At 33.9% G+C, this 27,519-nt stretch overlaps 1 protein-coding gene across 2 annotated transcripts; it reads left to right on the plus strand.

Moving 5' to 3' along the window:
- The first annotated feature begins 2,355 nt into the window (after window positions 1-2,355).
- LOC108608151 (homeotic protein spalt-major) lies at window positions 2,356-14,733 on the plus strand. 2 transcript variants are annotated; one of them, XM_017999399.2, is made up of 4 exons: window positions 2,356-2,964; window positions 9,758-13,350; window positions 13,863-13,939; window positions 14,073-14,733. In XM_017999399.2, exons 1-4 carry the CDS (start codon window positions 2,814-2,816, stop codon window positions 14,074-14,076), a joined length of 3,825 nt encoding a protein of 1,274 aa, XP_017854888.1. In that variant the 5' UTR covers window positions 2,356-2,813; the 3' UTR covers window positions 14,077-14,733. The 2 variants fall into 2 exon arrangements, with proteins under 2 accessions (XP_017854888.1, XP_017854887.1); XM_017999398.1 differs by having other exon boundaries at window positions 13,863-13,943; window positions 14,073-14,105.
- Window positions 14,734-27,519: the final 12,786 nt, after the last annotated feature.

Here is a 27,519-nt window from a genome sequence, read left to right on the forward strand (position 1 = left end):
TGTACGCTGGCAGCGGTTGGCTGTTGGCGTCGACGCAAAATGAGCGAATATGAAGCGTTATGAATTATGTATTTGACTTGATACATAAACAAACCCTCACACACACGCACACGCATACAAAAGAGAGCTAAGCTGCTGCTGCTGTGTCTGTGTGTGTGTGTGCGAGAGTGGGAGGCGAAGGCGTTGACGCTGCTGCTGCTGCTGCTGTCGGTTTATGAGTGCGCCGCTTTTCTGTTTTCTTACTGGTGCGCAAGGTGGCGATTGGCTTTGGCTTTGGGGCTTTGGCCTCGCTGCTCTGCCACATTTTTGTTGCTGCTGCTGCTTTTGCTGCAATTTTTCGCAATCGCAGTTCGCTTCGCATTGTTTGTTATTTATTTTTTTATAGCTATTGGCGCTACAAATGAAACTGCATCAAAAATATTTATGACAATTGCCATTTTGATTGTAAGTAAAGCTTTTGTTGCTAAGCAAGCAATTGGATGAACAATTTGAAGAAATATAATAAAAATTGTTATGAAAAAATCACTTGGGACTTGATAAAAATATTTAAAGACACCAAAGCTAACTAATGTGCACTTACAGTCGTTTTAATTAGATTAGATTAAAATTTCTACAGCTAAAAATATTTAAAAATTATTTTTGTAATCAAATATTATATTAAATCATACCTTCTATTTATTTAACGTGCACAATAAACAGTCAATGCTAGAAATAAATTATTTGAAATATTTATTTAAAATGTATAGAGCTAAATATTTAAAATAAAAGCTGTTTAAAGTATATATTTTTATATATATGTGTGTTACAAGCTTAAGAATGTCTTAACTGATTTGTTTAAACAGCCTTTTGTATAAAGTTGCTTAAGCTTAACAAACTATAAACAATAAGCTTAGTTTTAAATATGACTCAGAATAAATTGTGTGTTCGGCACGATCTTTGTTTTGATTTAAAGCGTTTTGTTTAATTTAAACGCATTTGTAACAATTTCTAAAGTAAATCGATAAAGCCACAAAAGGCGGCAGTAACAACAATAAAAAAAATTGAGTGCGAGCAAGAGCGCAACAAACTGTAAATCGCTAAATAATTAAGAAGTGGGAGTTGCCCAAAAAGTCACAAGAAAACAACAACAACAACAAAATAAATAACAACAATGAAACAAGAAACCAAACATTTTGATGAATGGCTCATAATACACACACACACACACACACAGACAGCGGCGCAGCAGCAGCAGCGAGTTGAATTGACGAATAAGCATAAGCGGCTGGGCACCCAAAACGAAAGCCGAAAGGGGGCGGGGGGCAGTACTTACGAACAATAGCAAAGAACCGAAAATCTTATAAAACCGAAATTAAAAAAGCAGCAACAACAACAAGAGCGACGGCGCTCATAACTGCGCGAAAGAGAGAGAGAGAGAGCGCCCCAAGAGCATTTTTTTTATACTATGCGCTTAAGTGTGCGTGTGAGCGAGACGGCAGCTGTGGAAGGGCTGCAGAGTTATAAGCGCCTTCGCCCTGAGTTGCATATGAATTATGATAAATTATTAATCAGCTTCAGCGCAAGTGCAAGCGAGAGCGCAATAGCCACAAGAGAGCGTCGACGAAAAAAAAAATACAAATCAACGAGCAGCAAGAAAGGTGAGCGCAGCCAAAAGCGGAAGGAAGTGCAGTGTGAGTGAGAGCGCGCGTCAGAGTGTGAGCGAGAGCGAGCGCGCCTCATAATTTTTTCGAACAAGTTTCATAAATGTCCGTGCAACAAACAGGTAAGCAGCGCTGGAGCGAGAAAGCGCACATGCGCAAGCGAGAGAGCGAGAGAGAGCGAGAGCGCACACAATCGTATAAGAGGTGAGAGGTCGATGGCAACAGTAACAGCGTCGATAACAGCGCGTGAGTGCAAGCGAGCTAGCGCTACAGTGGCGGCCTGTCGAGTAAAATTTAATAAAAATTATGATGAGAGCGCAAAGTTGCGCGCGTGTGTGTGGGAGCGAGCGCGTATGAAAAATTATATGAAATGTGAGCGAGGCGACGACGCGCGCTCTCTTTGGCTTGTGTGTGTGCGTGTGTGTGTGTGAGCATAAGGTGGGTTGGTTGAATGAATCGTTGGCATATCCTGACTGCTGGCAGTAATAATAAAAATGTTGCACACACACACACACACACACACACACACGCACACACACACTGTTAGCGCTGTAGTTGTAAAAATATTGGTAGTAAACCGGTCGCGCGCATTCGGGCAACGTCGTCGTCGCTGCTGCGTTCGTGCTGCCGCCGTTTTTGTATGTGTGTGTGTGTGTGTGTGTGTGACTGAAAGTATCTCAAAGATATTGTTTGTGTTTTGTGTCAGTGTTATTTTGACGCGCGTGCTGAACGTTCGTGCCGCACACAGTGAGCGACGAAACCCAACAACGTTTTTTCACTTACGTACAACAATAACAACAACAGCAGCAACAACAGCAACATATATAAATATATAGCGATTATATTAGCCAGTGCGCGTGCAATTCCATAAATTCCCAATCAGCGTGTCAGTGTCTTGCCTATATCTATTATATATATATGCCCATAATCTAAATCTTATACACAAGTGAAATGAAAGTCGTCGCTGCGCTGCGCCGTCGGCAAAACAACTCAATTTGTTGCTAAAAAACATTGTTTAATTTAAATATAATGACGCGCTAATTGTTGTCGCCACGCCCCCTTGCTACACTTTAATCATTCCCCCCTACAAATGATATAAAAACACACAAATTATGTTGTATAGTGTTTAAAAATTCGTGCAGCGTTTTGTATTTGAATTTTGAATTTCTCTTGATGCAAAGTCACTTGTCAAACGTTTTGTGTGCGATGCGTAGTGACTTCAAGGATAATCACCAGGAGACCATCAATAAAATGATACAATTTGGTACCGTTAAATATGGCATTGTCAAACAGCTGAAGGATCGTGCCAGAAGCACAGATAAAGGTAAGTTTGAGATATGGAAATTTTAGTTTGAACTATTCAAATAGATTCAAAACTTGTGTAATTAGCTAATGTGTGGAATTTGTATGACAATTGTTCAGTTAATCATTTATATATGACAGCATAGCTTTTAGTCACTTCAAGCTTTATATAGCAGCTGCATTTATTAAAGAATTAAATTAGAATTCATCAGCTAACTATTTATGCATAAGTATTAATTAAAAAAATCTTCAGCAAAAGTCTTAGAGCTGTTAAAAATATTTAAGAGTTGAGTTATAATTTATCAGCTATACATTTATATATAAAAAATTATTAGCAAAAGTCTCTTACAACGTCTTAGAGTTGTTTAAAAATATTCGTCTGATTATTCATTTATATATAACAGCAGCTCTTAAAGTCAGCAAAAGTCACTTCAAACTTTATATAGCAGTTGATACTATTTAGTAGTTAAATTAGAATTCGTCAGCTATACATTTATGTATAAATAATAATTATAAAAGCTTAAGCAAAATTCGTAGAGTTGTTAAAAATATTTTTGAGGTGTATGAGAAATTATCAGATATTTATTTCTATATGAGCAGTAATTTTAATAACTTCAAGTAGCGTCTAAATCAGCAAAATTCTCTTTAAGCTGCTCCAACAGTTTGACGTTATAATTAATAATAACTTTAGTTTGCGCTTAAATGAACTTTGAAGGCTTTTTAGCTTGAATTGCAATTGATTTAACATAAATAAAAATAAGATAAATATCAGCAATAATTAAAATAGCTTGCGTTAGTTTTTTAATTACCTATGTTTTGTTTTTGATACACAAAAGTCTCTTGGTCGCTGTTTTAATATTATGCTTAATACAGAAGCTGGCAACTATTTTAGGCTTAAATTAACAATTAAAATGCAAGCAGCTTTTTAATGAGATTTAATTAGCATTTGCGTCAGCAAAAAGTTTGATTTCAATATTAAGAAGTTAACTTTCCCAAGGGGCAGCCAAAAATTTTTGGTCGTGACTGAATTTTCATATTTACGGGCCCTTTAAAAGCTTTCAAAATAACAAATTTATGTTTACAATTTTATGAGCGCCATATTGTAAGCCAAGTTAACAAAGCTCTTAGTCTTGAACTAATAAATAAAACTAGTAAAATTATTTATGCTTTTAAACAAATAAACTTGATGATTTCCGGGCGCTGCTGTGTTCATAATTTTCAAATGCATTTAAAAACAGTTACGAAAAAATCGAGTCCGTTAAAACGAAACTTATAGATATATAAAGAAATATGTGTAATTAATTAATGTGGTGTTAAATTGGGTTTGGAACCGTTTGGCTGAATGCGTTTCCAAGCATTCGAGAGCGCTTTATGCAAATCGGCGAAGCTTTCAAAATCAATTAAGCGACGCTCTAGCATCAAATCATTTTTTTCTACTTCTTCTTATTTTTATTTGAATTTTTTGCTGTTTGAACTTTATGAGGCACACACGCAGAAATTTATACATGCTGATTAGACTATATAATTAAATATATATATAGCCTACACACGCTTAAATCATAACAAACAGCGAATCAAATGCCGATATGAGCAAAATGCATAATAAATCAAGCGAAGGCTAGAGCGAGACAGCGCTAAAACTGGTATACCACATATATATATATATATATATAATATTTTATAGTTAAAATCAGTTCACATTTGCCTTGCTTATATTATATATGCGCATATGTCGAATGTTACACATTTTCGTAAAAACTAAAAACGCTCCAAAAATTTAAAAGTAAAAAATTTACGTAGGCTCAACAAACAAAAAATTTTATACATAAAACTTATGTAAAAATGACAAATTTTGTTAATTAAGCGCAACTGGTTCAAGTTTTTTTTTTTATATAAATGCAGCAACTTTGATGCTGCACTTTCTAATTTTTTGTTTATATAAAGCATATAAAACATAAAAGTTATAAAACATAAAAAGCACTTAGAGTAAACATATGCATAATTATAATGGCTTTTGAAAATTCTTGCCCCTTAAGCTTTTAAAAAAAGATAAACGCTGCTTGTTGTTGCCTTTCGTTTTTTTTATTTATAAATGTATATATAGCGCGTATAACTGTAGCATTAATAAATGTTAACTCATTAGTGGCGGCAACATAAATTTAATTAATATCGAAAAATTGGCAGCTGCGTAAAATAAAATTCTATTTAAAAAAAGCAGACGCTGATTTCCATATGATTTATATTAAAAGCAACGTTTTTTTTTTTTTTTGGTTGTTGTTGTTACAACAAAGTGCGCATAGCTTAATGACATTAATTATTTAATTATTTTTATTTATGCGCTGGCTATTTTTTTTCAACTTATGCTTAAATTGAAAATACGCCGCTTGGCCTACGTGTCAATTTATGCCAAGCTCGTGGAATCCGAATTAAAATCGTTATTAAATTATGCGACATATGCCCACTGTACGCTACACTCTATTTTGCATTTTCCACAACGCTGCACATTTGTTTTGAGCTCCGAAAAAGCAAAAAAAACAGCAGCTAGACCCCATAACTCTAGCTACCCCTCCCCCCTCCCACTTTGGTCTGCTAAATTTGCATATTGAATATGATGTTGGAATAATTGAACTGCGGCTCGTTCGTTCGCCTGCAAAAGGCAAAGCCAGACCCAGAGTCAAATGTATGCAGTCAGTCCGGCGTATTCTAAACTCAAAATATATGTACAGCTAAAATAAAATTATACAATTTAACAACAAAAACTGAAGACGAGCGATATAAGATCTTTAATAGCAGCTGCGCCTTATAGTTGATTAGCTAACTCAGATTCAGGGTTAACGTTGAGTCTTGTGCAATTGTTTAAAATTGCATAAGTTTAATATTCAATGTAAGAAAATCTTTGCTAAGCTGAAGTTACAAAATATTATAATTCAAGTTCAAATTAATTGATTGGCATTTAATTAGTATTTTTTTTAAATTTTTTTCTTTGCTGCATTAATTTTTTAAATTGTTAGTCTGCATTTCCAAACATTTTTTGATACAAAATATTTAAATTAGATCTCAATAATTTTTTAAATAATGTTTACCTCTTTTTTAACATTTCTGATCATATCATAATATTTTTAATGAATTAAATTTAAATTTTTTCTTTGCTGTAAAAATTTTTTAAATTGCTATGCTTCATTTTTCAAATATTTTCTATTTCAAAATGTTAATCATTTAACTTTAAAATGTTTTAAAATAATTTTTTAAATTCCTAGTTTGCATTTTCAAACATTTTTTTGATACAAAATATTTTCAAAATGTTAAATTTTGAAAATAATAATTTTTTAAATAATTTTTATTTAAATAAATGACATTTTTGCATATTTTTTTTTGCCAAATTTATAATTTTTCAAATGTTTAGCATATTTTGTACAGTTTTGCAGCACTACAACTTTTATTTTGGTATGTGTGGTCTATAGCTGCATTATCTAAATTTTTTAGAAATTGCCTTAATTATTTTAATTATGTTTTTTACGCAACTGTTTACACATTTAGACGCATTGAAAATTGTTTGCTGCGCATTATCGAACTAATCAGATTGCGCGGCACCCACTGCGCGCAATTTAATTAAATTTTAAATTGATTTATGCAAGCTAATTAATTAAACCAAAAAAAAATAACTGTAGTTCAATCAATTTTATATGTTATAGCCAAGACAATTGATTTGTTGAAAGCTCACCCCAGAGAAAAAAAATTATAAAAAAATAATGAACATACGCAAATCCCACGACAAGAAAGATAAATATAGTTGTAGTTATATATTTTGACAGTTTAAATGTGGCGAAAATTTAAGCAAATTATAGCAAACATAATTTGACAGCGGCGAGAAGGAAAAAAAAATTAACAAAATAATTTTGTTGTCGATTTTATTTATTGTTTTAGTTACGTGTGTAGCGCGCGTAATAAATTTATATATAATTTGTATTTACTGCGCGGGGCCAGTGCCAAATTTATGGCTTGACTTAATCCACCTTTAAACTTGTACAATTTAATTTATATATATAGAAGATATATATATATATTTGGATGTGGGCATATATAATTTCCTGTACAAAAATAGCGAAGCTGCAACTAAAAACAAACTGAAAGTTCAAGTTGCTCTCACTGTTTATTGTTGTTGTAAATTCGTAGCAATTTTATTGGCAATTGCAAAAATGACTGCGGGCCATGTTTCGATTGTTTGACAATTTTATGAGCATCATAATTTGATTTTACTTCAAGTTGTTGTACAAAGGCGACCGCCTGCTACTTTATGGCGCACATTATACTTAATTTAAATTAATTAAAATAACATTCGCTTATCAATAATAATCATAAGTCTGTCAATTTGACGTTGAACTCGGACTGAAAATAATTGCAAAGAATTAAAATTAAAATTGAATAAAACGTTAACAAAGACAAAGAATATAAATATTGATTTTCAAGCAGGAAAAAGTTGTCGACGTCGTTCTCATATTTGCATGCGCCGAATCAAAAATATAATAATAATAATAATGCGATCGTTATGCAAATTTAGAAGATATGGCCTGCGAGAGAATCGAGCGTAACTGTAGCTCAGCTCAAGCGACTGTTGCTTAGGCCGCTAAAACTCGCTTAACTCGTTTTTGTGCAGAAATATGTTTTATTATAGTCAAAGTCGTATGACGACGACGACGACTGCGTGGACTTGTCATAAATTAAAAGTCAACAGGTGAGCAGCAGCAGCAGCTTCAGCTAATTGCAACAGCAACAAGCAACAATTGCAAGCGATTAAGTCATATAAGCCACAAGGCAATGGTCAAGCAACAAATGTGCAGAGTGGAGGGGAGTGGGGTGTATAGTCTAGCAGAATTTGCTTAGTTAGTTTGTCTATTTTGGTAGCAGCAACAAACTGAAGTTGCCACAACTTTATTTTGATAGCTTATCGCACATTTGTTGCTATAAATCAATTTATTTAACACATTTTTCTATTCCATGATTCATATTGTTTAACAACTATTCAATTAAGCACTCAATTAAAACGAGTTAATCATTCATAACAGTTGTTAAATTTATTCATTTAGTTTGCTCAACTATTGCTTATACTTTTGATTGTTTTAAAGCATTTTGCATGCGCTGATTAATGCGCCTTTTGTTTTTGCGCTTTTAGTGCCTATAAGACATTCGGGCCTGGCTTAAAGGCATTTTAATTGCCAACACAGTCAGCTGCAGTTAACTCGAGTTGCTTAAAAATCTTTAGCTGCGTTTAAACTTATATTTTGCAAAAATAATTAATTGCCATTTGTAAGAAAAGCAAATAAATTAATAAGAAAAATATTGCAAGCTTAGAAGTGAAAGCAAATTTAATAAATTAATTGGTGAGTCTTCAAACTAATTACAAAAATATTTATAAAGCGCATGTAATGGTAAGAAAATCCAATTAAATACAAAAAAAAAAAAGAATTTCATAGCAAATTTAATAAATTAATTGCAAAGGCTTTGGCTGCGTTTAAACTAACATTTGGCAAAAATATTTATAAAGCGCATTTGTAATGGTAAGAAAATTAAATAAAATAAAAAGTTTAATAAAATAAAAAGAAATTAGATCAAATTAATATTAAAAATTAAAACTAAAAACACAAATGAAATGTATGCCAAAATAAAGTTAATAAAAAAATAAAATAGAATGTTACCAAATTTATAAATTAATGCAAAGTCTTTTCTATATACAAAAAATGATTTGTATTAATTTTGTATCAATAAAATCAATAAATATAAAAATAAAAATAAAATATAGAAAAAAAGTTTAACTAATTACTAAAGTCTTTGGCTTTTATTCAACGTAAACTAAATGCAAAATAAATTTTAAGCGTATTTGTAATGTTATGAAAATCAAAAAAAAATTAAAAATTAATAATATATAAAAAAATATTGCAATTATTTTATTAGCTTAGAAATTGCATTAAAAATATACAAAAAAATGCTATGCATTAATTAATAATTATAAATGACTACAAAACTATTAAGGGTAATAAATAAAATAAAAAAAATATTGCAATTATTTTTTTTAAAACTTATAGCACTTCCATAATAAATACTAATTAGAACAATAAATTCTATAAGTTAATTAAAGCATTTTACTAAAATTAGTCATAAATAATTGCATAGTTAAAATGCTTAAATTTCTAAAAATAAAGTCTACACTTAATATAAAAAATAAAAATAGAACGCGCTAAAATAAATGCTACGCTTAATATATTTCTATATAATCAATACAGTCACCATAAAAAAATAATGACATTTCTTAATAGTTTTATTATTAATGCTGCAGTAAAAATGCCATGGAAGTTTCATAATAATTTCTAATTAAAACAAAAAAATTCTATAAGTTAAAGCATTTTTCTATAAATTCAGTCATAAATAATTGCATAGCAAAAATGCTTAAATTTCTTTAAGCTATAGAAAGCGCTAAAATAAATTTTACACTTAATATAAAAATTCTCAAATTTCTTTAAACTATAATACGCGCTAAAATTAATTCTACATTTCTTAAATTATTAAGAAATTTCATTATATTTTTATAGTGACTGTCTTGATTATATAGAAATATTCTATTTAATCAATACAGTCACTATAAAAAAATAATGAAATTTCTTAATAATTTATTATTAATGCTGCAATAAAAATGCCAAGCAATTAATAAGCAGCGGCAACTACAATAAACTAAACGACTTGCATTTTAATAGCAGCTTAGCTACTAAATATAACACAATAATTTCTTTTATTTATTGCATTTTTTTTTGTATTTATTTTAGACATTGCAAGCGATCAGGAGGAAAATGGCGCCTGCTCGCCGCTGACGACGGCAACGGTGAGCGCAAGTGCTGGTCACAGTCCCAGCGCCAGTCGCAGTCCCGCGCAGCTACAAAGCGAGGAAGAGCAAGAAGAAGAGCTGCCCAAAGCAGAAGCAGCAAGCGAAGCTAGTGAGGATCACAATCACAACAAAAGCAGCAGCAATAATAATAACAACAAAGTGATTATGACAAAGCCGCCAGTGGAGGAGCAAGCAGAAATGGAAGTGGAGACGGAGCAGCAGCTGCAGCAATCTGCGCCAGCAACACCCAAAGCAGAGGCAGCAAATCAACCCGAAGCGGAGGCGGAAGCGGAGGTGGATGAGAGCGACAAAGACAAAGCTGCAGCTGCCAATGAGCTGGAGCTGCCAGCAGCAGCGGCGCAGTTCGGAGCAGCGCCAGTTACATTGGAGGCAATACAAAATATGCAAATGGCCATAGCGCAATTTGCGGCAAAGACTATAGCGAATGGCGCTCAGGGCGCGGACAATGAGGCGGCCATGAAGCAGTTGGCGTTTCTGCAGCAGACGCTGTTCAATCTGCAGCAGCAGCAGCTGTTCCAAATCCAATTGATACAGCAGCTGCAGTCGCAGCTGGCGCTGAATCAAGCAAAGCCGCCAGAGCAGCAGGCAGAGCAGCCAGAAGAGGAGGAGGAGCAGCTGGAGGATGAAACGGATACGTATGAGGAGGAGGAGCGCATAGCGGACATGGAGCTGCGTCAAAAGGCGGAAGCGCGCATGGCGGAGGCTAAAGCGCGCCAACATTTGATAAATGCGGGCGTGCCGCTCACAGAGGGCGCCACTGAAAGTTTAAAGCGCAAGCGCGCCGCACTGGAGGAAGTCGAGCCGGAGGATGCGCAGCAAGCGCTTGCGAAGCTTAAGCAAATGGAGAACATGCCGCTGCCTTTTGGTTCGGACCTGGCCAGCAGCATTATAACGCATCACGATGAGGAGCTGCCCTCGGGCGCCAACTCACTCGATTTGCTGCAGAAGCGCGCGCAGGAGGTGCTGGACTCCGCCTCGCAGGGAATACTAGCGAACAACATGGCGGATGATTTTGCATTTGGGGATAAAACTGAGGGCGGGAAGCGCGGCTCGGAGCCTTTTTTCAAGCATCGCTGTCGCTACTGCGGCAAAGTGTTTGGCTCCGACTCGGCGCTGCAGATTCACATACGTTCCCACACCGGGGAGCGTCCGTTCAAGTGCAATGTGTGCGGCAGTCGCTTCACCACCAAGGGCAACCTCAAGGTGCATTTCCAGCGTCATGCGCAAAAGTTTCCGCACGTGCCCATGAACGCCACGCCCATACCCGAGCACATGGACAAGTATCATCCGCCGCTGCTGGACCAAATGTCGCCGGAAAGTTCGCCCAATCAGTCGCCAGCGCCGCCAGCAAGTCAAGCGGGTGCAGCGCCGCCGCCGCCACCGCCAGCGCTTAACTTTGGCGCGCTGTACAGACCGCCCATGGAGCTGCTCAAATCGCTGCCGCAAGCGTTTTTCATGAAGCAGCAGGAGCTGCCCACAGATTTGCGCAAAAGCTGCTCGCCAGTGCAGCCAGCGGTAGAGCAAGAGACCAACACAGTGTTGACTACAGTGAAGGCAGAGTTAATGGAACAGGAGGAGCAGCAGCCAAGTGTGGAGCTGGAAGCTGCGCCCGAACCCGAACCGCTGCCACTCGAGGTGCGCATTAAAGAGGAACGTGTGGAGGAGGAAGCTGCGCCGCCGCCAGCTGCTGTGGCCTCACCACGACGCAGTGCATCACCCGCTGCTGCCAGCACGCCCAGACACAATTTGCATGCGCATGCGTTTCCCGCTGCAATGCAGCCCGCGCACTCGCCACAGCTGGAGCAGCTGCCCACGCCCGGACAGCTGCCGCCACGTGAGGATTACTACGCCGAGCGCTTCGCTTTGAATTTCAATAGCGGCAAAACTTTATCGCCGGAGCATCACCCGCATCCTCATGCACATGCGCACATGCCACGCCCACCGTACTACAATCCCATTAAGCATGAGCTGGCGGGCGCGCTGCTGCCACGCCCACATAGCAACGACAACAGCTGGGAGAATTTCATTGAGGTAAGCAACACCTCGGAGACCATGAAACTGAAGGAGCTGATGAAGAACAAAAAGATCAGCGATCCCAATCAGTGCGTGGTCTGCGATCGCGTCCTGAGCTGCAAGAGCGCGCTCCAGATGCACTACCGCACCCACACCGGCGAGCGTCCGTTCAAGTGTCGCATTTGTGGACGCGCCTTCACCACCAAGGGAAATTTAAAGACGCACATGGCGGTGCACAAGATACGCCCGCCCATGCGCAACTTTCATCAGTGTCCAGTTTGCCATAAGAAGTACTCCAATGCGCTGGTGCTGCAGCAGCACATCCGTCTGCACACTGGCGAACCCACGGATCTTACTCCCGAGCAAATACAAGCGGCTGAGATACGCGATGCGCCGCCAGCTTTGATGCCGGGTCACTTTATGAATCCATTTGCGGCCGCTGCTTTTCACTTCGGTGGCATGCCACAGGCGCATGCGCAGCTGCCGCACAATGGACATGGGTTGGGCTCGGAGTCGTCGCAGGGCGACCTCGAGGACAACATGGACTGCGGCGACGCAGAGGATTTCAACGACGACAGCTCCGAGTTGGGCGTGGGCGAAGAGCCGCGTCCACGTTCCGGCGATGATTTCAAGTCGCTGCTGTTTGAGCAAAAGCTGCGCATTGATCCGCATGGTGTGGTCAACATCAGTCAGGCCAATTCCTTGGGCTCAGTATCGGCTTCTGCATCCCCCTCAGCGCCCACCAGTCCCAGCTCACAGCCCAAGCCCAGCTGCTCACCCGACGTTACTCAGGGCGCTTTGGATTTAACCCCACGCGCTGCTCCTCCCGCCGTTGCCGCTCCAGCTCCACCCTCGCGCTCTCCATTGCCGCTACCCCCCACCAAGGACAAGCAGCTAAGTCCTCCGCCCACTCTACCGCCCTCTGTGGCCATGGACTGCCTGCCGCCTGGACTGCAGCATCATCTGCAGCAGCAGCATCAGCATCTCATTCATGCCGCCGCCCAGCATCATCACCAGATGCAGCAACACGCAGCCGCACTGCATCAGCAGCATCAGGAGCAACTGCGTCGCGAGGCGCAGGAGGTGCAACAAAAAGCTGCAGCTGCTGCTGTTGCCGCCGCCGCAGCCGCTGCGCAGCGTCAGACTTCGCCGCAGCCGCGCTGCAGCAGCAGCAGCGAAGCGTCTACGGCGCTGCCGCCTGCTCCGCCCAATCCGCTAATGAGCGCCGCTCGCCCGCCCTTCGGCATGTTTCCCAACCTGCCCATCTTCCCGCCCGCCACCACGCAGAACATGTGCAATGCCATGAATCAGATCGCCCAGTCGGTGATGCCCGCCGCGCCGTTTAATCCGCTCGCGCTCAGCGGCGTGCGGGGCAGCACCACGTGCGGCATTTGCTACAAGACATTCCCCTGCCACTCAGCGCTGGAGATTCACTACCGCAGCCACACCAAGGAGCGGCCCTTCAAGTGCAACATCTGTGATCGCGGCTTTACCACCAAGGTGAGTTTACGTTACGATATACGCATTTACGATATACAGTTTTGGGTGTACAGTTGGTAGTAGCAATGCATTTTAAGACATACTAATTTACGATATTCATAAAAACGATATTCGGGATTACGATGTAACTTGGCATGACAAACTCACTTACGATATTCACATTTACGATATTCAGTTTTACGATATGCGTTATGTGACTTAGCAAGTTATAAATGTTACTTATGCACATTTACGATATTCACACTTACGTTATACATTATGTGTCTTGCAAATTTGCATAATATTTAGTTAGTTATTAATGATAACGCATACGATATACACATACGATATTCAGTTTTACGATATTCGTTATGTGGCTTAGCAATATGATTATAGTAATAATAATACATAGTTTGTTGGTACTTACGATATTCACTTGACATTATGTGGGAGCTGCAAATACAAAATTAAATTTAATTAAATATTTAATTAGCACAATGCACTAATTTCATATTTATTCTAAATATTTCTAGGGCAATCTGAAGCAGCATATGCTAACACACAAGATACGGGACATGGAGCAAGAGACATTTAGAAATCGAGCAGTAAAGTATGTAAGTCTTCCAAAAATATCACAAACACTACTACAACACTATAAGACAGTGTTGCTAAACACGCGCACACAGCTGTCAATATAAATTAACTAATTGTTGTTTGTTTTTTACTTTTATTTCTATTTGCAGATGAATGAATGGAGCGATGAACGCGAATAAGCTTAAAAAACAATCCAAATAACGGTAAAACGACTCTCGCAAATAAATTTGATCTCAAATGCAGTGTTGTAAAGCGCCGCAATCGAGAGGCAACATCAATGTTTACAGCAAAGAATTTTATATTTATAAATTTTGTTGCCCACAAAAAAAAAAAAATATTATTTGATTGTTGTTTTAACAACAACAATCGACTGGGGCTGGCTGGCAGTGATTTCTTGGCATAAACAATTTTTTATGAGCCACCAAAAGCGAAATAAAAATACATATAAAAATCAATAATACGGGAGCAGCAGCAGAGTTCATAGACAGATGGCCAGCAACGTATCCAAAGATGCATCAAAAGCGAATTTCCCAAAAAAACAAATCAAAAAGCTGGAAAATGGAAAATGCTTTGAAATGAGACTGATTGCGTTGCCGCTGGCCATTTGTACGAATTCGAATTCGAATTGGAGTTCGAATTCGATCTCGAGAGCAGGCGTAGTTAAAATCAAAATTCGAATTTAAAGCAAATCTAAGGTTATGTGTTTTAAAGCTATATAATCTATACGCAAGCTATACATAATATATATGCTAATGTTAATATATAAACACACATACATATAAATCCAATTCGAATGTGCAATAAATTTTAGTATGGCTTTTGTTTCCTATATTCGTAATAAATAATTTTTAATTTTACTTTTATTTTTGTAAATATTTCTGGCACATTAAAAAAACCTTAACATGGCTGCGCTTTTGATATAAAAAACTTGGAAAATGTAAAAAAAATATAAAGAGAAATTGTGATATTAAATGTTAAAAAATAAAAACAATTGTTGGCCGCAGCAAAAAAAAATACAAAAAAAAAGTTATTACAACCAAGGCCAAGTTAATGCAAAATGCTTTCCATATCACTTAAAAAAAAGCGTAAAGTTTAATTTAAATTTAACAGTAAGTTGCAAAAGTTTAAATACTTATTACTTATTTAATGTTAATTTAGTTAATTTAGGCGCGCGGTTTGTCAAACAAATAAAATGCATAAAGTTAAAGCAAACCTTTTGTTTAATAAGTTAACAATATAAATTACAACTTAATACACTTAAATGTACAGATACAAATGTATCTCAAGCTGTATAGTCTCATAATTTATTACGCAAGACCCAAAAACAAAACAAAACACATGCAAATAAAGAAAAAAAATTATACAAATTAAAAATAAATGTATTTAAGTTATGAAAAATTAATAAGCGACAGTTTTATTTTTTATAAGGGGGAGCACACTCAATATGCGGCTACAGTTGTGTGTGTGTGTGTGTGTGTGTCTTATCAATAAAAGAGATTCAAATTCTGGGAAGCGTTGAAATTTTCGTGGTAAAAAGGCCATGAACCAACTATAATTTCAGTTCGAGCGAGAGCGAGATAGCGATATATTGTAATAAAAATGATTAGTCAAGTTTATTATCGTCATAATCTTTTAATTCGAAATCAAAAACGGGCATATCGACAGGCACAGGCTAAAGCTACAGCGAACGCGCAACGTTGCGAGCCAAAAAAAAGAAGAAAAAAAAAAATCAACACAAAACTCAGCAATGAAATATTTTTATTACCTTTTAAATTGATATTTTACCTTCAGCCTGCACACACACACAGCTACATATAGCGCTATATATTTGTGTTGAATTTTTTTCTTAGCTTGTTGTCTTGGCCAGTTGGTCACTTGGCATTTTAGTCGTTAATCAAAAAATTTCTTGTTGACAACGCTTTGTCATCTTTTTAACGTTGAACACCCGCTGTGTGCTTGTGTATGTGTGTGTGTGTGTGTGTGTGAATGTTGTACTACCAGAAATATTTGAACATTCTATGATGAATTTTTGAACTGGTTTTGGCAAATGTCACATTAAATTATTTAATTAACTTTGGCATAGTTTCAATGACTTTAACACAAACAAACAAAAGCTGCATATTATTTATAGTCAGTCTGTCTGTCAGTCTGTCTGACTTGATTTGAAATTCAAGCTAGCTTGAAGTTCATCATAATTATTTTGTATTAGTTTAGTTTTTAGTAGCTTTTGATTGGACTGCTTTATTAATATTTAAATGCGTTCTACATTGTTTCTGAAATTTATGATATCAAATTTCGTTTTATTTGCTTGTTTACTAATAATTTCTATTAAAAGCGAAAGCTGCAATATTTAGCCAAAACGCCTTCATTAAGTTTTTGTCATTGACAAAATTTAATCAAATTTAAATAATTTAATAAGTTACGATATCAGTTTACTTTTTATGCAGATTTAAATAATGGAAACTTAATGCTTTGCTGTTTTATTTAAATATTTATGCAAATATAAATATATCTCTCCTATAGTTAAATCAAAGTCTAACTATACTTTGAACAATTTTTTCTATTAAGTAACTCACTAACTTTTCAAATGCTAAATCATCTCTGATTATTGCTAAAAATAATTATAGCACATTTCTAAGCATTTTTAGCTTCATTTCATATTTTTGAGCTTTATAAATATTTATAAACCAAAATAGCATAGAACAAAATATGAATATTTGATAACAACAATAGATTTTGTTGTGATACAGACTAAAATATATTTTGCTTATAAAATTTAAAATAATTTGATAAAGTTCGCTTTAATAAATTTCTTTTTTAAAACAAAATAATTTATTAATATTTAGTAAACCTTTTTGTATATATTCTTAGAATTGCAGCTTAAATTGAATTTGTTTAAAATATATTTTGCTTATAAAATTGATATGCAGTTAAATAATTTGATAATGTTATGTTGAATAAATTTTTGTTTTAAAATAAACTAATTTGATAATAATTTTATTTTTGCCTCACTATTTAATTGTAAATTATTTTACTTTAAAACAGAAATTTATTTAATGTATTTATTTATAATTTTATATTATTATATTTAATCTTATATTTAATGCAATATATTTTTGTAAATTTTCTTTTTAAATATTTAACTCAAGCGCTTTCAAATGCTGTCTAGGAATTCTTTGATACTATTTAGTAAAAATTTTTGTATATATTGTTAAAATTGCAGCTTAAATTGAATTAGTTTAAAATATATTTTGCTTATAAAATTTAAATGCAATTAAATAATTTAATAAGGTTAGGGAAAATAAATTTCTTTTTGAAGTTAAATTTATTGTAATATATTTTTTAAAATTGCAGTTTCAATTTAATTAGCTTAAAGTCTTATTTAGTTTCATAATTTGATGCACTTCAATGTAAATTTTATTTTTTAAATATTTGCCTCAAGCCCAATCAGCTGCTGTCTAGGAATTCTTTGATACTATTTAGTAAAATATATTATAATATATTTTTTAAAATTGCAGTTTAAATTAAATTGCTTTATTTAGTTTCATAATTTCTTTAATGTAAATTTTCTTTTTAAATATTTTCCTCAGCTGCTGTCTAGGAATTCTTTAAATATCTTTATTATAATCCCCCAGTCCTTTCGCTTGCTTACAAAATTAATAACTGCAACTGCAACTAATTGTGAATGAATGTGGCATGCCCCATGTGCTAAGCTGTCTACAAGTTGTCATCATTATCCGCGTGGCAAAGTCCTTGCGATCTTTCAACGATCGTGTTCTTAACATGTTGGCTGCCCCTCCCCTGCGTATGTCAGCGTCTTGCCTTGCTTAGGGTAGCATTAGGGTGGCTCAGCTCAAAAGGGTTGTTCATTAATTTACAACTGACATGGGGCAATGTTCAATGTTAATTTGCTGGCAAATACTCAAATTGCAGCAATTTTATTTATTTATTTTCAACTTTGTCACAATACGTTCGTTTTTTATATTTTAACGTGTTTTATTTTTTTCGACTTGCGCTTTTTAATGGATTTACGACACGAGACTCTACGATTAGCCCGGGTAAATGTCTCATTTATGTTTGTGGCATAAAATTTTACGGCCGCATAAAGTTGGCAGCAGTAGCTCTAAGCCTTGGCTACGCAACTGTGAGAAACAACAACAACAACAACAACAACAGGGAACAGTGAGTACTATAACAATCGTCTGATAACTATTAAGATAACTATTGCAGCCATATTCGGGTAGTAGGAAAATCCTTGAAAGCGTTTGCAATAAATGCAAAAATCCTTACAAATAATATGAGAATGGTTATGGTTGCTGTTTGAGCTTATCGCAGGCATAAACACAAACACACACACACACCCACTCACAAAAACAATCTAAACAAGAAAAATTGCACAAATTGCCCGGCTTCGGTTTCGGGCTTCTAAACAGCGACGACGACGACGACGACGGCAGCCGTAAACGAATATACAGGCCAGGCTAACTGGCTGGCTGCCTGACTGGGCTGGCTGACTGGCTACTCGACCCAAGCGCTGCTGCTGCTGATACACGTATCGCTTCGACATCATCATCATAGCTAACACAGCACAGTGTGGCAAAAGTTATTTGTGTAAGTTCGATATACATATACAGCCTACATTGTTAGCAAATAATTATTATAGTAAAAATAAGTTTAACCTTAAGCTTCATTGTTTAAAAATATAATAAAATTATATACTGTATATATTGTAGTTGTATAAAATATATGTAATATGTCTGTATATTAATAAAAATGTATATAAAAGAAATTGTTTTTTTATGATAAAATTTCGAAAAATAAATTTAAGCTTATGCCATTTTTTTATACTAACTAACTAATTGTTTAAAAAATATAATAAAATAAAATGCTGTATTAATACTAATTGTATAAAAAATATGTCATATGTTTGTATATTAATTAATTTATATAAAAAGCAAATTTTAATTTTTTTCTACCAAAAAATGTGAAATTATTTCAGTGAGTTAACTAAATTTGTTCAATTGTGTATAGTATAAAAAATATGTAATATGTCTGAATATTAATTAAAAATATATAAAACAAATTTTGTTTTTTTTTTTTCAAGATTAAATTTGGAATTTAATTGCGTTACATACAAAACTTTGATGCTTGAGCTTGTTGAAAATATTTTTAAATTATTTTAAGGTGCTATTAAATTCTTTCTAAAATTCTTATACGCATTAAAAACGCTTATAACTATATTTAATTAAATTAATTTAATTTAAATATGTAAAAAGCAAATTTTGTTTTTTTTCTGTGATAAAATTTGGAATTATTTGCATGAGCTCACTAAATTTGTTCAATAGTGTAATAAAATAGATAAAAATAATATTTTGTTTGTTTTTTACTATATTAATTGGAATTATTTCTATGAGCTCACTAAATTATTAATTCAAATTACATTCAACAAGCTTGTTGATAATATTTTTAAAATATTGTAAGCAAATATTCGGTGCCATTAAATATTTTCCAAAATGCATCTTACTGTTTAAGTAAGTTCATATTTTCAGTAATTTAACAAAGTAACTGTTATGTTTTCAAATTATTGCTAGTAACTCTAGAAAAAATGTAAAAAATAATATCAAAAACTTATTATAGTTTAACATTGATAAACTAATGGAGTAAACTGTTAAATTTTTTTTTAAATACAAGCACTTTTGACTATATATATAAATTTGAATATTACTTTTTTATATACATTTTAAATTCAATTGAAAAGTGAGTGTAGTTAAAAGAATAAAGCAGTTTACCAAATAAATTTATAAATTTGTTTTACACTTTTTTATATACATTACCGCTGTCAATGCACCACTGTGCGCCGCTAGCGTTTATTGCAACAACAGCAACAATAACAAGTGTAGGCAACAGCAATCACAGCCCAACTAACACTTCAATACCAAAATCTAACGATTTGTTTGCATTTTTATTATTTCCTGCTGCCTGAAATTGTCACAGAGCAACAAAAATAAAAATAAAATAAATAAAAAAAAGTAAAGCAACAACAAAACGTTTTCATGGCCATTGGGCCAATACAAGAGCATAACATAAAAATCAACAGGAATAACAATATGCAATGCAGTCAGAGCTTCCCCTCTCGCCCTCTCGTTCTCTCTCTTGCGCTCTCTGTCTATTTGGCTGGCTTAATGGTGTTGGCTGTGGGGTGGGGGGCAGGCAGTTGGGCTATCTATGTATCTGCAAGTGTCAGTTTGGCACATCATTTGGCGGACACACAATGGAAACGTTTGAGCTGCTGCCGCCGCCGTTGCCGTTTCTGCTGCTGCATTTTGATGTCGGCAGATTTGGAGGCTTACTTATAGCAGCCACTGTGTACAGTATGTGTGTGTATGTGTGTGTTTAGTGCTGTCACAACAGCTGAGGTGCTTGACGTTCGACATGCGCTCGCATTTAGGCAACATTATGCACAGGATTAGTTGACAGTCTTCAACTTCAACTCGAACTGCCGAATCCGAATCCCAACTCCAGCTCCTCGTTGTGTCTTGCGTCTCTTGCACGTGCTGCTTGCTTTGTGTGGGCGTAACCCTCCCCCTCTCTTGCTCTTTGTTTGTGTAATCGACACCATCTCATAATAACTATTGCTTACCCGCTTTGTATTAATTGTGCATTGGGCGTTGTTTGCTGTCATTTGTGGCATATTTGATTTACTAACTGTAGCGCACCCACCCACCACCCCCCAAACTGCATTTGCTGCACGTTTTATGCTAAGCCCACTACGTTAAGCTTTGGCCAAATATTTATGCTGCATTGTGTGAATATTAAATGCATATTGCCTGGACTTAACTATAGATCAAAATGGCTAATCATGCAGCTAAGAGCGTCGCACTTAAGATATATGAACTACTTAAAGAAATAAATTAATAGCATTAACAATAATAAGGAATTTTGAAATGCTTACTTATTGATATTATTAAGCTTTTAGTTATATTGAAAGCATTAAAACTTTATAGCTTAACATTCGAAAGAAATTCTGAATTAAATATTTATTGTTATTATTATACTTTGAATTATATTAAAAGCATTAATAGTTTAGCATTAAAAAGAAATTTTGAAATGTTTATTTTTTGATATTATTTAAATTATATTAATAGCATTAATAGTTTATAGTTTAATATTAATAAAAAATATGTAATTAAATATTTCTTTATAATTATTAAACTTTGAATTATATTAATAGCATTAATAGTTTAACGCTAATAAGCAATTTTAAATTGAATATTTGTTCATATTATTAAACTTTGAATTATATTAAAAGCATTAATAGTTTGTAGCTTAACATTAATGCGAAATATTGAATTGAATATTTGTTGATTATTGTTAAACTTTGAATTATATTAATAGCATTAATATTTTTAATTTAATTTAGGGTTTAAGATTAATACGAAATTTTGAAATATTTAATATTTGATATTATTAAAGTTTGAATTATAAAATTAGCATTAATAGTTTAACATTAATAAAAAAAATTTTGCATTGAATATTTGTTGATATTTATAAGCTTTGAATTATATTAAAGGCCATGTGGCTAATCTTGCAGCTAAAATCAGCTGAAGTGCAGCTAAGAGAGTCGTACTTAAGTTATATTAACTATAAAAAGGTAAATTCAAAGCATTAATAGTTTATAGCTTAACATTAATAAGAAATGTTGAATTGAATATTTGTTACTATTATATTCATAGCAATAATGGTTGATAGTTTAACGCTAATAAGCAACTTTGAATTGAATATTTGTTGATATAATTAAACTTTGAATATTAATAGCCATGTGGCTAATCTTGCAGCTAAAAGAGTCGAACCTAAGCTTAATCCTTAAACTCTAAGTTTATAGCAAATATTATAATATTTGTTGATAATTATTTAACTTTGACTTATATTAATAGCATTAATAGTTTAAAGTTTAAGCAACTTTGAATTGCTTATTTTTTGATATTAAACTTTGAATATGAAATTTCATAGCATTTTTCTGTCTTCTTATGTTAATTTTAAATTTTAAAGCTTTAAATTTTAGTAAAAATTATTAGCAACATTCTTTTGTAACAAGCTCCATTATTTTTTAAACAAATTTCTATTGTTGCATAGGCGCTCGCCTAAATTGCTTAAAAATGCAGAGTAGCAATTTCATTAAATAATAAAATAACTCAGAGCAAAACAATGAAATCTTGTTCTTCTGCCACAGCATTAATAACAAATTAATAATAAAATAATTCAATAAATACAAATTTATAGAACTAGATATTTGTATTAAAATCACACAAAACAAAAGCGCTAAGTGTCAATAACTCTGCACATAATTTTATATCAAAGCTCAAAAGCAAATTAAAAATCAGAATCAGGTTCGCGCTCATTTTAAGTGAGTCAAAATGGGCAGAAGTAAATTTTAAGAAATTGTTTATAAATGGTAGCAAACATTTCAACCAATTAAATCGCTTTAATTTATGTTAGATATAGCAACTTATTTGATTAAGAAAGCTAAAGAATAGTTAATTTTTAAGCTTAAACTATTTTAAACATTATTGTTTAGATTAATAACTCTGCATTGCTTTAACAGCAGTAGAAAAATGATGAAATAAATTGCAAAAATAACTCCAAAGTAATTTAATTTTGAAGTTAATTCAGCTTACCAAAACTTTATATATTTAAAATTTTTTTTATATATTTTTATGTACCAAAAATTCTGTTTAGAATTAAGAAATTGATACCAGCAAAGATTTCAGCCAATAAATTCTCTTTATATTATGTTAAAATGTTTTGGATATATATAAAACTTATTTGTTTAAAAAAGCTTTGGATTAGTTGCTAAACTTTTTTAACTTTGAACTATGTAAAAAACAAATTCTAGGAAAATTGCTTAGATTTAACTTTACACTGCTTTATCTGCTTTATATGGAATATCTCTAAAATATATTTGAAGTCAAGTCAGTTTTTCTTTTTTTATATATTTAAAAAATTTTGTATTAATTTTAAAAATTCTAAAAAAAATTCTAAAACTTTGCATTGCCTTATAGAAATATATTTCGAAAATTTCTTATTAGTTTTAAAAATTCTAAGAAAATTTAAAACTCTTCATTGCTTCATTAGCAGTATAAAAATTATGGAATAAATTGCAGTCATTGAAGTCAAGTCAAAATTCCTGTACTTTATATATTTATAAAATTATATATTAATATTTAAAATTATTTATTTTAATAAGGCTGCATTTTAGATTCGGATTTTCTGCACTTTATATATTTCTAAATTGTTTTTTATTAATTTTATGTGCTAATAATTCTTTGCCTAATAAATAAATGTTTGATTATTAGAGTTATAATAATTAAGTTTTGGTACGAAGCTTTAATTGCTTTTGATAAACAGTTAACCATATAAAGTAACTAAAGCTAAAACAATAAATTTGGCAGCCATATAAGGCGCTATCATTTATTTGTATTTGTTGACTTTTGTTTGGCAAAACATTTCAATAGTTTAAAGCTACAAATTTGTCAATGGTGGGGGGAGCAGCAACATTGTCTGTAGTTCATAAATGACACAAGTTGCTGCTGCTGCTGTCGTTGGCCAAGTTGACAGCCATTTGGCCAAAATGAGACGCATTTTCGATAGACAAAGCCAAACGAGTGGAAGTCATGACATGTCTGAACTTAGATTTGGTTTTTTTTCTTTTCGCTTGGGTAACGCCCTGTCAGAATAATTTCGGTTTGCCATTGCAAATGATGAGGCATTAATCGAAGTTGCTGGTGGAACTGCCCCGTGGGCGTTGACCAAACGGAACGTGAACTTAATCTTGGCCAAAAAGACACAAGAGCGAAACGCGCTTTGCAATTCGCGCGTCGTGATGAACTTTGCGCCACACACACACTGAAGGGGGCGGGGGCAGCAGCAGCAAGTTGATTACCATGGCCAGTGGGTTGAACAACAAGAGCGCAGCTCAAATTGCAGCAGCAGCAGCGCCGCAATCCCAGCAGCAATTTTACAAAACAACAAAAGCGACAGAGAGCGAGAGCGACGAGCGAGCGAGCGACGAGCTGGGAGTGATTTGTATTTGCTGCTGCAGTTGCTCTGCGCTTAGAGCCGCTCGATCTAATTTCTCATTTTGCTAACATCGATGCGCATATGTTTGCTACGGCATTGTAAATCAACTGGCCCTGGTCCAGACCGTAGAGCCGCATACGCTTTAGAGTTGTGTGTTGACGCCACCCACTGCCAACCACCCACCCACCCACTTGGCGCTCCCTTGGCGCTGCTAGTTACACTGCAATCAATCGAATGCCAAAAACCAAACTCCTTTGCTCGTATTTTAATGCCAAATCTAAGCGTTTCAAATATATTTTTAACCCCCCTCCCCCCCCTCGCACACTCTCCGCCCACTTTTGTTAACTCAAAAGCGGCATAATTGCCGTTTTGTTCGCGAGAGCGACTCAACAAAAATTGCACAATTTAAACAGCCAATAGTTAGTTTGTATCTGTGTGTGTGTTTCTATGTGTGTGTGTGTTGCCGTGTGTTTGGGTCAAATCAAAAAATCACAACAAAATTACTCGCCTGTCATGAAATTTGCCTCAATTTTTTTTTCTCTCTCCCGCTCTTACTGTTTCTTTTTCTGTTTTGTTTTGTTGCTGCTTTAACTGCAAAACGTTTTGCTATTTTACTTTAGCCTCCCCTCCCACCTACTACACTCTCCCCCCGCTTGCTCCTCAGTTGCGCTGCAGAGTGCAAAGTGTTCATGTGCTTTGCTCACATTTCTTTCTGTTTTGTTTTTTTTTTTGCTGCCTTTTTTTCTCAATTTTGTTGTTGTCTTTTTTTTTTTGTATATATATAATTTGAATTTACAGTCAGTGGGACGCCTTCCGCTATGTGAAATCATTGTAGCACAGTGGTACGAAATTTATTTGGAATTTTTTTTTCAACTTGCATATAAATATTTTAATATAACTAATTTTTAAATTGAAAAATTGCTTTAAATTAATATTTGCAGCATATTTGTGTATAACAATTAAAGACAACAATAACTAGTACTAACTGCACTGTAAAAAATAATTTTAGCATGAATTAAATTTAATAAATAATTTTAGGCAAGCAGCTTTATATAGATATATTTTTTTTATATCCAAATTGTCAATTTGGCAAATGTTTTTATACCAAAATAGAAATAAAAAATTAGTTGTAAATATTTTACAAAGCTAAATATAAACAATTGTTAAAAAGCATGAAATTTAGCAAGTTAACTAAATAAAATTACAATAAATAAATTCTTCAATACATTTTTTATATAAAATAATAAATAATAAAATAGATTCATCAATACATTTCTTATATAAAATAAAAAATGTATTGAAGAATTTATTTATTTGCATTTTTTGAAGAATTTATTTATTTGCATAGCATTTCTAAAAATCAGAAATTTGTTTACTAATTTAAAATTGGTTTATATTTGATTTAATTAAATATTTTTATTAATTCAAAAATTTCTTGTATTTGATTTAAATTACGTGTTTTACTAATTTAAAATTAGCTTGTATTTTATTAAATTAAATTCTTTTAAAAATTCAAAAATTTCTTGTATTTTATATAAATTAAATTTTTTAATAATTTAAAAATAGCTTGTATTTTATTTAATTTAAATCTGTTGAGCTTGACTTGTTTACTTTAGTTATTTGTTATTAATTCATTTGCTATACAAATTTATTTTAAAGCTTTTGCACCACTGTGCGCCAGCGCCAATCAACGTGACGTATGAGTGTTTGGTTGTTTGTCAGCTACGAGTTTGTTATGTGTCCAACTTGAACTGGGCTCCAGTTTGATTTGGTGCAGCAGCTAAGGCTGTATCTGTATCTATGTATCTATGTATCTGCGAATTTGTATCTATGTATCTGTATGTCTGTAACTGTGTCTGGGATCTCAATTGCCGTGCCTCGAACGTTGCCGGGTGGATGGAATATGCAATTATGTATTTTTAAGTTCATGTTTTTACCAACTTTTGGACTCGCTCTCGCTCTCTCGCTCTCTCTCTCTCTCTCTCCCATTGCGGTTGTTGTTAACGTTGCTCTGTTCACATTTGCGCCCAATTGCTGTAAATGTAAAATTGCTGCAATTTTCTATGAACGACTGTCCCCCCCACCGCCCCCCTAATGCACCACCCATGTGCCTGCTGTCTGGACAGCAACTCTGGTGGTTTTTCGTATTTAGGTTTTTGCCAATTTGATTGCCCCGTTCTCGAGTTGGAGTTTGGGCAGCTTTAACTAGCGCCCTGTGGGTGGTAGCGGGCCAGAGTTATTATGAATTGCCAGCAAATTGCAACGGCAAATGGCAAAGTCTCGTTTATTGTTGCAAATTGTTAGAAGAAGCAGCAGCATACGAAACTATGTGGCACGAGTTCACTTATGCTGCAACATAATTGAGTTGGCCCGAGCACACCTCTTAATTGTTGCAAGTTGCTGTTGTTGTTGTTGTTGCAAGTTTCGGCTGCCGTACATAGAAATAACCGCAAAATCAACAGTTAGCCAAAATTCATTGTTGGCGACGGCGAACAAAGTCGCTTCAAGTCTCGACTAGCCCAACAACAGCAGCAACTGTTGCTGCTGCTGCTGCTGCTGCGGGGAGGTTGCTGCGGCGCCTTTGGGTGTCAACTACAAAATAACAACAAAATGTTTCGCGCTCTCATGAATGTTTTTCGTTTTATTTGTTGCTGCTGTTTGAGCTAAACGTGATTGGCAATTGTTGTTGTTGCTGTTGCTTTGGTTGCTGCTGCTGCTTGTAAAATTAGAGTTTTTTATTTTGTTGTGTTTTGGGTGTGAAGTGGCAAATTATTTACACAAATTATTGCTCAAGTTGATTTTGCGATCTTATCGCAGCCAATTTGATGCACATAAAATAATTATAAATTGCTTAAACAGTTGCAAATAATTAAGCAACAATTTAACTAACTAAAGTTATCATTTAAAAATAAATGTTTGTTGAAATAAAATTAAATAAAATCTTTTGGACACACAAATAAAAAATAAGGCATTCATTTAGAATAATAAATTAAATTCCTTATAAATAATAAATATGTATATTAATCTAAATGAAAATAATAAATCTTTTAGATAGGTACACAAATAAAAAAAAATAAAATATAAATTCTTAATAAATATAAACAATATAAAATCTAAAAAAAAAAAATTTAGTTTTAAGCTTTAATTAAATAGTTAAAATATTAAACTAGATGCTTTGTTTTTCTTTGCTGTTTTTAAGACAAATAATTAAAGCAAAATAATAATTAACTAACTAAAGTTTGCATTTAAAAATAATTGTTTGCATTATATTTAAAATGTTATTGATAAAAATAAGAATTTTTGACACACAATACAAAATAAAGCATTAATAAACTAAATTCTAAAAAAATTTAACCCAAAATATATATAGTTTTTATTTTTAACTTTAATTAAATAGTAAAATTATTGATCTAATTCTCTTAGTTTTTCTTTGCTGTTTTTATTAAAATTAAAGTAAATTTAAAGCTATTTAAGGTAATAAAATAGTTTTAAGACTTCAAATAATTCTAACTAATCATT

The sequence above is a fragment of the Drosophila busckii genome, chromosome 2L (assembly GCF_011750605.1).
Source record: "Drosophila busckii strain San Diego stock center, stock number 13000-0081.31 chromosome 2L, ASM1175060v1, whole genome shotgun sequence".
NCBI lineage: Eukaryota > Metazoa > Arthropoda > Insecta > Diptera > Drosophilidae > Drosophila > Drosophila busckii.